This window comes from Ptychodera flava, chromosome 2, assembly GCF_041260155.1.
Source record: "Ptychodera flava strain L36383 chromosome 2, AS_Pfla_20210202, whole genome shotgun sequence".
NCBI classification, from domain to species: Eukaryota; Metazoa; Hemichordata; class Enteropneusta; family Ptychoderidae; genus Ptychodera; species Ptychodera flava.
Window position 1 is genome coordinate 27,082,690 of NC_091929.1, and position 10,512 is coordinate 27,093,201.

Genomic DNA, 10,512 nt, shown 5'->3' on the forward strand with positions numbered 1-10,512 from the left:
TTGGAATTTTCTGGAAATTTAATTAGTTGTGTAAGAGAGAGAATTTTAGAACTGTAATTAGCATGTCAATAAAAGTTCTAGATTGTTCTTATATGCTCTTATATAAGCACATGAGTATTAATATTGGGACAGCAGGCTTGCAGACTTTTGGGATTGTGTGCAAACTCTAGTATGATCATGTAGAGAAAGACTGTGGATAAGTAATCTTGTTATCACATATTACTGAATATATGTGTTACTGTTGTTTTTGCATCTTGTTCATATTTGTCTTCAGGTCTAGCAAACTTACTCGGCATGGTACAATACCTACCAGTGAAATTTGGATAAAGTTAGGTGGGGACAAGGGTCAGGGAACCCTGAAAATGGTTTACCAAGTTGCTAACATCAGCAATCCAAATGTAGCAGATAATACAGTGATTTGGAGTACATTTGCAGCACCTGATTCCTATTACAATTTAGAAATAGCTTTAGCTCTTAACAGAGGTCAGGTAGACAAACTGGATGGCACAAAGTGGAAGTAAGTCTAAACATGCATACTGTGTTTTACTAAACAATGAACAGATTGTACCATATATCTATTTTGGTACAATATTTGGAACTTAAGATACATACATATTGGTTATCCAAGTTTAATACATGCATTATACTGCTGATCCAAAAATCTGAAAAACAATTTGCAAATCTGACCAAACTTATGCAGCATAAATATGATACCTATATTAAATAGTACAAAAGGCAAACTTGTTTTCTTGCATGTACAAAATGCATTGATGTGTAGAAACATGGGCATTAATTGAGAATGGTGTGGACAATTGTCTTACATTCCACTTTGATTTATTTCAGGGACAAGACACTATTAGCACGGATGATGGGAGATTATGAGTATCTGGCCAAGAGTTATGGATTGTCTGGACCAAATGGTATAAAATGTATACTTGCATGCTATGATTTATACGTAAGAAAAGTTGAGGCACTGACAGGACAGGCAGTTTATTATGTACACTTCAGTTTTACCTATGATTTACATGTGTACATCCTTGACCTATCAGTTTGCAATATGTGCGACTGTTAATAATCAGCATGCATTGTGTATGATATGCTGTAGAACACAATTATGATAATTTGTTGTAGTTTTTCGTTGACTTAAGACATTCACAGCTAACATTGATTAGTCAGATAAATTTAAAGGAAGGGGTACACAGTGGGTCAGATCTTGATAAATATTTGCAAGCTCTTGACAAATGATTGTTTTCCTCTGTAGAAATTCTTGTGTTTATTTCTCAATTTAATTCTTACACATAGTATTAATATGTATACTGGCAATGCAAAATGTAGTAACCATGAATTTCTTTGAAAAAAATATTTAAATTGATAAGTTTGCATATTACAGGTACATCCTCTCCAAGAGTTCACACATGCACATCAAATTGACTTCATGAACACCAGTCATGTCTATACCTACTAAGGGTTTTAAGTAATTATGTCAGTTTTTGTTCCTTGTCTTCCTCACATTGAAATATTTTAGGGAAATATTTTTGCGTATGCTGTGTGATCAGCAAGGAACAAGCACAGTTGCTGAAGGAGGAACAACCATTGTCATCAATGAAGAAGAGAACCCTTGATGATATCAGAAAATGTCACAGTGAATTTCTTTCAACTGATGGAAACCTAAGGCATGCCATGCAGCACTACAATAGTGTCAGAAAGCCACTTTTCAATGTACCACTGCACAGAGTATGTACTAATCAATTCAATCCACTATGTTGTTTGCTTCCATTGACCAACTAAACATATTGCTCTGTTCTGTTTCAATCAGTCCACTTTACCTTTCTCTGAACAGTTCAACAGACCACACTGTGACCTATCTGCATGTATGCATGCCACTATGTCCATAATGGTGTGCACAAATAGAAGTTTATTAGTGAAGCTATATGCGAAAACAAGTTGACAATGAAGCCAGCACATATGTCAGCATTTGTGATCAATCTAGTTGTTGTATATTTGTATGTAGTGTTTTCTTCATAAATAAGTAGGTATGAAAGTTACAAGATATTGTCATACATTAAAAGTAAAAGATACATGTGCTAACCCTTATATTTTATCACAGGTTGCAGTCCCAGGGTTGCACATCAGTCCTGGCTTGTTTTAAAAGTTTTTCACCATGATGGAAGCTAGCTGTGCAGTACTGGATATCAAGATCATCACGACTCTAGAGAGAGATGATGACATTGATGAACCCTTGCTGAAGCCTGCTGGATTTGACACATATGTAGCCATGTTGAAACAAGTCGAGACATTACAGTGTGAAGCAAAAGAACTCCAAGAAGAAGCTATGACCTTGGCTGATAGTGTTGAAAAGGCTCTCCTTGCTGATGATGACTGTGACAATGATGATGATGATGACAACAACAGTGAAGATGATGGCAGACCGCCACTAATGACCTTGGGCAAAGTTAAAAAAGCCCAGGAGAAAGTGCAGGAACTCAGTGAAGAAGCTGACAGGAAGGTTAGTATTTATGAATAGAAGACCATACTACATTAACAAAATAAAAATACATGATTTTGTGATAATTTTGAAATCTTGTGAGACACAATTAATTTCAGTGGCAGTGAGTTGCTAGCCAAGTCAAACTTTTTATCAAACTGGAATAGTTGCCATGTTAAATAAACATGTAATGTTTGTTTAGCATGGTGTTAAATTTCCTGTATCATGTGAGAACACCCACAGATAACCTGTCTAGCAACCTGAGATCTCAGAGGGTCTCCTTCATCTTTGAAAATGGCATATTGATACCAGAAGTAAGATCATTTTTGTGATGATAAGCAATAACATTGTCAATCTCAAGTGCACAGTCATGTCTATGCTGCATTTTCAGAATTTTGGCTTGTGCACATTTGTAGTGCAGTCATTTCCAGACAACACAGTGTTTATCTTTGTTTTCTTAGATATCTGAAGCTACAGACGTAAAAGCGAAACTGCCAAAACAATGTGGTTTTGTAGTCTGCGGTATTGACCAAGCTCTGCAGTCATTTGGTGTTGGACGTCATTCTTACCATGGGCAGGCATTCATCGGAAATCATGTGAACAAGTGCTGTAAAGTATGTGTTTTACAACTGTACACTGTTTTGTTGCTAAGTCATTTAAAAGGTTCAGTATTCTACTTGTCATCAAGCTTTCAGTGTCAGATTTATCGTGTGTTATATATATCAGTGTTGTCCTTATCTTTAAAAGTAGCTGGGTAATTAAAGAAAGTAGACGGGTTGACTGCGAGGGAGCGAAGCGACCGAGCAGCGAGTAAGCGTAGCGAACGAGGGGGGAAGAGCACGAGAGGGGGGTGTCCCCCCTCTCGCAAGGCGAAAAATGAAATTTTGGAGTGCAAATGGTGTTCTCTGGTGGCATCTGAAGTGACATTTAGCGGAGACTATAACAGTACTTTTGTTGTGTGTCTTAGACGTGGCTCACATACAACAAAACAAACAGACATGATTTCGTTTTGTTTTTATTATTTATGACACACTTATGGTTTTATTTGCATTGAAGATTTAACATTTAATCTTAAATCACCTGCAGTCTGCTCATTTCATTGCTCATTTCCCAAAATCAGGATGGAAAATTCAAAATACCGACAGTATTCTCATAAAAACACATTCGCTTTCGTAAAAAAATATCGGTAAGATAATTCACTGTAACAGTGTTCGCATTTACGCAAAAAAAAAATGCGTACATAGAAAACTCATAACAATGAAAAAATGCGTAGAGAGACGATCCAATACGTAATAATATTTACTCATTGGATTGAGTCTCTACGCATTTTTTCATTGTTATGACGAGCGATAGTTTCTGAAACTAATGACACAAAGAGAGTGATTAACAGAAATGTTGCAACAAATTAAATGCAAACTGTGCGCGATCATCGCGTCTCGCTGTCCCCAAATTTGTTCAAAACAGATATGCAGCATGGCGTCGGAAGGAAACAACTCTATTTTCTTTCAAATTTGCTCCACGAGTCCGTGAAAAAAATAATGCAGAGGGTCCACCGAAAGACACTATCCGGCAACCCAACATGGAGAACATAGAGCTAGAGAGGTGCAGTGAAATTGAACCCATGCCGGAATGCACGACGTATAACAACAGGAGATCAGCGCCACTGTGAAGCCGATGATACACCGGTTGGCAACACACATGCCTGTGACCGTGGATTCTTGTACGTAAAAGTAATCAATGAAAAAAATACCCATTCAAATATACAGTTTGTTCTTACGCTAATCAGTTCTAGCTCGTTTTTTTTTAAATCTAGACAATGCGTCGGTATTGCTCTGAGAATAACCTGATTTGTTGAGAAGATCATACTCGAAGCTCGAAGTGACGTTGGCAGCCAGCGCGGCGGCGGAAAACTAGCTGCACTGTCTCATGAACTTCGAATCGTCGATCAAAATCACATCTTTTCGGCCCTTTTCTCTCACACATTCAGCGAAATTGAAGTTTTTCACACTTAAACTAAATATATTGTTGGAATCAAGTACACCTTTCGAACGGGCTTTCTTCGGGAAAAAATATTCCATCGGCAAGGTGCCAGTGGTCGACGCCACATTTCTCTTTTTTCACGCCATCGTTAAAAATAACCTAAGATGACCTTCACACTAATCAAACCAATTACACTGCTCGTAACAAAGACAACACCATGGGTGCGTCCATCAGCCAATCACACTATTTAACAAATAAAAGATCGGGCTCAAAAAGCCACAAACTGGTATTTAGAAACTGTTTTATGTTTGTGCATTTCCATGCGGGGAAAGGGATCGCAAAACTGCTAATCGTACGTGTGCCGTCAAACAGCTGGCAGTGCAATCCCGAAATTACAGGTCTATGAAAATAATCTTATGACGTTAAAAGTAGCCGGGAAAAAATGCAAAACAGCTGGGTTATTTACCCGGCACCCGGCTTCTAAGGACAACACTGTATATACTACAGAAGATGTATTTCGTCTACATTATTTTGACCTACTTTCAGTGAAACAACTCTGTTTGCTTCTTTGAAAGAAAGTTATCATATCCTTTTTTTATTTTTTGTGTTTCAGGAAGAAAACATTCAAACGTTGTGCAAGAGCGTAATCAGGACCACAGCAAGAATATGCCCACAGCTGAATGAACAGGCTGCACACATTTGTGGTCTGTATAAGCCAATATTTTCAAAATTTGCAGCCTGCCATAATCTTTAGAGTACAAGCAATAGAATGTCAGATGAATATATTAGCATTCTCAGTTCAAACATATCACATTTAATGGCATATTACAGAGAACACTTTCCTAATGAAAGTGTACCCCCCAAAATGCATATGTTAGAAGATCATGTCATCCCTCAGATTGAAAACACAGGGTTTGGCTTTGGTTTCCTCACAGAACGGTGTAGAGGGTATCCATCATGAGATTAGGAAGGGAATGGACCGGTATAGTAAAGTACCTGGCCATAATGGTTTAAAGAAATTAGAACTTATGGTAAGGGAGCATCATGTGATGACCAATTCAAGTCATGTGAAAGTGCCAAAAACACAAAGGGGTTCATACAGAACCAAATAAGCAACGTAAAATAATGATGGCCATAGTGATAAAAGTAAAGATAAATCATGATAAAATAAACATGTAAAGAACAAATTAATTAAGTCAATAACAAACCAATATGTAAATAAAACATTGAAATCTGGTTCTTTCTATGAATCATATTTTTACTAAATTGATGCTTGTATTTTTAGTCCCCAAGATACCGTCTTGGGGGACTTATAGGTTTGGTCATGTCCGGGCGTGTGTCAGTGTGTGCGTTTGTCCGTCCATGCATCCGTCTGTTCACGTAGATATCTCAGAGATACATGGAACGATTTCATTCAAACTTGGTACAAGGATTACTTGATATGTCATACATAAGCACGTCCAATATATATACATATGCATGATCCAATGTGGCCGCCATGCGGCCATTTTATTACAATTTTTTTATGTACAGAGCCATAACTCCGACATGTTTCAACCGATTTTATTGAAAGTTAGTACAAGGACATTGACCTTCATCATACATATGCACATCAATTTGTTTCACAACATTATCCAATATGGCTGCCATGCGGCAATCTTATTACAATTTTGTCATGTACGGAGCCATAACTCAGGCATATCTCAACCGATTTTATTCAAAGTTGGTACAAGGACATTGACCTATGTCATACATATGCATGTCAATTTGTTTCATGATATGATCCAATATGGCCGCATGGCAGCCATTTTGTTACAATTTTTTCATGTCCTTAGCCATAACTCAGGCCCGTCTAAATGGATTTTATTCAAACTTTGTACAAGGACTTTGACCTATGTCATACATATGAACACGATATGGCTACCATGCCACCATTTTGTTACAATTTTTTCATGTACGGAGCAATTACTCAATCATATCTCAACCGATTTTATTCAAAGTTGTTACAAGGACATTGACTCATGTTATACATATGTATGTCGATTTGTTTCACGATATGATCCAATATGACCACATGGCGGCCATTTTGTTATGGTTTTTTTTCATGTCGAAAGCCATAACTCTGGCAAGTCTCAACAGATTTTATTCAAAGTTGGTACATGGACATTGACTTTTGTCATACATATGCATATAGATTTTTTAGACAGTAAGATTAAATATGGCTGCATGGCTGCCATTTTGTTACGATCTTTTCATGTACAGAGCCATAACTCAGACGTCTTTCCACCAGTATCATTCAAAGTTGGTATAAGGACATTGACCTATGTCATACATATGCACATTGATTTGTTGAACGGCATGTAGCAGTATCATGTCAATTACCTAAGTTTCATAATTAGACTGATATGTCGAGAAATACCGCATCAGATTTCATGAAACTTGGTACACATGTTAAGCTTACATTGCTTTAACAATGAAAAAGGCATTTATCAGTGTCATTTTAATTAATTTGTAATTGCTTAATGAACTTTCCTAATTAGAGTTATATATCCACAAATACTGCGTCAAAATTTGATGAAACTCGGTACAGATGTTGATCTCATAGTTTGTAAATACTGCATCAAACTTTATGAAATATGGTACCTGTGATAATCTATTAGTGTTAGGATAGTATGCTAAAATGTTCGGCAACATCCTGTTGATTCATTACTAATTGACTCATTTAATGACATTTTGTAATTAGGATGGCGGCCTACATTGGTTTTATGTTTTTACCACCGTGGAACTCATTCTTGGCCATTTAGCGCCATCTGTATCACAGTATTTTTATCATAGACCTAATTAATGAAGAGGACTCTATCCTCTCTGAGGACTTTTAATTAAAGTACCAATGAACAAGTGGGGACTGTGCCATCAACGACTTGTTCAATTTAAAATTGATGCTTGAAAAGTCATCTTTATGGTAAGTCCAGTATATGTAATGATGAATTAAATGTAAACTTACCATTTTAGGATGTTTTCACATGTTCAATGAAACTTCCTTCAGTTTTATCTTACATGAAATATCATTGGAAAAGTTAAATTTTTAGCATGAAAATAAGAATGAAATACTTCTAAATGCTTTCATTATGATTTAGTATATATACTAACAAGTACAGATGTAAATAGCCTTGTTTTGCTTATCTATTTACAGAATACAACGACCCTGGAAGTTGCAAGATGTCCATTTGATTTCAAGTATTTCTCATTTTTTAATTTTGTCTGTATTTTTCAGATTGTATTTAAAATAAAGGTATTTGATCATTTCAATTTGTATTTTTTCAGTTTCTGTGCCTTTCCTTTTCGTTTCCTATATTTTTTGTTTAGCTCTTTATTTGTCCCTTTTTTAAAATGCAACTTTGTGGGATAAGTTACTTTTGATATTCAGAGAGTTTGTAAAAGATGTTTGCCCGAAACTTTGTTATCGGTATATGTAATTTATTTGAGTCTTGTCACTTCAAGAAATAAAAAAAAAATGTTTTATTCTATATGCACGTGCCTGTTTTGATCATTTATGTTATGGCTTGAAGTAATTTTTAATAACATTACAGTTAATTTGCCATTGTGCTGTTAAAACAATCACCGTACAATACAAATAAGGCAATAATACATTGATTTCTGCCTATATGATGAAAAAGGTGCCTCTCTAATTTTTGCCGTTTGTGGCGCTGTTCTGTGGCTTCCGATTGAATGTGTATCCATAAAGTTCGCACACAAGTCTGGGCCTGCTGGGTATCGCTTTAAACTGCTTAGTGTCACTTTTCCGACAAGCATTTAATTACTCCTTGGCCTAATGATGTCCCTCTCTCCGTACAGTATTATGTATAATTCTGCGCTGCACGTACAACAATTAGAAGTCACCCCTTTTGACAAAATTAAAATAAACAACACCTCTTTTTCAGAATTCCCAGAGCTTCAATGAACTAGTGTTATTACATTTCTATATAATACTTATAGCCCCTAAACTTGTAATAATAATAATAATAATAATAATAATAATAATAAAAGAAGAAGAAGAAGAAGAAGAAGAAGATTTTGATTTTTGATTTTTCAAATTCACGTTTATTACTTAAATTAATCTCCTGTACAGAAAAGTACATATAAAATCAATTCAAAGTTTGAGACGAAAAGCAAAAAGGAAATCTGACAAATGCGTTATAGCAAAAGATGGTCAAGTATTGAAAATACTGAGGAAAGTTGGACTTTTAAAAAATAAGCAAAAACTGCAAAGTGGCAAAGACACTGATGCTGGAGCGAGACGGAGAGAACTGGTGAAAAGGCAAACAGGTAGCTATAACACTTGCAACATGGGCCAAGAAACCAATTAAATCTGAAAAAAAGCACAATTTTGTTAATGACAGAAGGCAAGATGTGAGGTGCATGAAAAATCTCCACTGAATGGGGGGAAAGCAAAACAAACGTCGCAAAAGGAAAAAGCGACATAAATTTGCAAAGAAAAAGGACAAGAACACCTTACATCTTACAGAAAAAAAGCCACCCAACCGCCAATGAGAAGGGATAAATTGAGAAAAGTCTTTGTTGGCATACTCCAAGTTGGCATGTACATGCCAACGAAGAATCTTCTCAACTGACTACCCCTCCCATTCCGTGAGGAGTACGGTGCCCAGGACGAGTTAGGTATTGGCAAAAGGGAAAGTGACCTTAGAGGTAAAAGCATCACAAAAGAAAAAAGTGTTCACAACAAAATTGAATCAATAGTAATTGTTCCATCAATGTCCACGGAAGCAATGACGTCATTAATACACCAAATGTTTTTTGAAAGCACTTATGTTTGAATTGAGCGTGAAGTAATTATATTCTTCTAGAATGTGAGAACAAACTCGTCTTTTAAAAACAGAAACAAGCATATTACTGATTGAGGGATCATGACCATTAATTGCATTTCGTCTCGTCACATGAATTGCAATTTAAGCTGTCGTAAAAAGAAAATTTAAAAGCGCAAAAGTATTTTTGTCCATGTACGATTTATCGAAGGGTGGGCCTATAACAAATCACCAGAATAAAATTATGCATTCCTGACCAAGAAAACAGTGACAGAGTTTACGAAGGAGAATGAACAAAGGAGAAAGACGAGGGCATTCTTAAAACATGTGTAAAAGGTCATCTCTGGCACTACAGAAAATACAATCAGAGGATGAGCTATACCCAGAATGGAACATAACGAGCCAGTTGCGTACGCACCGTGGAGAAGACGCCATTGAAGATCTCCTTCTTTTTGGGGAATTGGAATGAGATAACAAGAAGTGAACAAAGGTTTGATATTTTCAGAAAGTAAAAGCAGATCTCTCCAAACTGTATCTTGACGTTTATTGTTCCCATGAAAATTGGACATAATCAAGAATTTATATATGCTACCCTTTTCAAGTTTATACAAGGGACAATTCAAAATAATATGGTCATCAGTGCCTTTACAAATAAGTTCGAAAGACTACGAAGGAGGATGACAAGAATGAACGTCATCCAAATCAACTTCCTCTTCAAAATAACTGTGGATTTTGTTTTTCCAATCACAGGTAACAGAATCAACCAACGTCTTGATAGTATTTGTTAAAATACAATCCGAATGAATAGAAACAATGTTTTTAAACTGGCTTGGGGAGCGCCAAGTTTTTTGGAAAGGGTCAATAAGATCTCCAACTTTTGTAATGCCAGCACTGATAAAGTAATAAACAAGAGTACTATAAAGAGGGTTTGTAAAACTAACACAATCGTTGAAAAAAAGGGCTTCATGAAAGATATCTTTGATTGAAAGGGGTCCACCTTTTCACAGGAAAATACATGACTTCCAGACTCTCAAAAGCTCAAGATAAAAATTAGGTAGAAATTCTGGAACAGACTGAAAATTCACTGTAAATAGTTAAGAGGTGTACTTGAGATTGTCAACACTTCGAAAATAAAAATCAGCAAACAAAAATGAAGGATGATCCAGACCTGAATACAAGTATCTTTGAAGATAATTTAATCTGAAAGCTTTCACGCGTGAAGAG

The 10,512-nt window shown here is 36.0% G+C and overlaps 1 protein-coding gene across 2 annotated transcripts; it reads left to right on the forward strand.

The window, feature by feature from the left end:
- The first annotated feature begins 274 nt into the window (after positions 1-274).
- Positions 275-7,990, forward strand: LOC139118209 (uncharacterized). Of its 2 annotated transcripts, XM_070681505.1 has the most exons (7): positions 275-517; positions 844-920; positions 1,526-1,734; positions 2,108-2,506; positions 2,947-3,099; positions 5,079-5,169; positions 7,659-7,990. In XM_070681505.1, the coding sequence occupies exons 4-7, from the start codon at positions 2,162-2,164 to the stop codon at positions 7,694-7,696; spliced, it is 627 nt and encodes a 208-aa protein (XP_070537606.1). In that variant the 5' UTR covers positions 275-517; positions 844-920; positions 1,526-1,734; positions 2,108-2,161; the 3' UTR covers positions 7,697-7,990. The 2 variants fall into 2 exon arrangements, with proteins under 2 accessions (XP_070537606.1, XP_070537601.1); XM_070681500.1 differs by lacking the exons at positions 275-517; positions 844-920; positions 7,659-7,990 and having other exon boundaries at positions 1,662-1,734; positions 5,079-5,359.
- Positions 7,991-10,512: the final 2,522 nt, after the last annotated feature.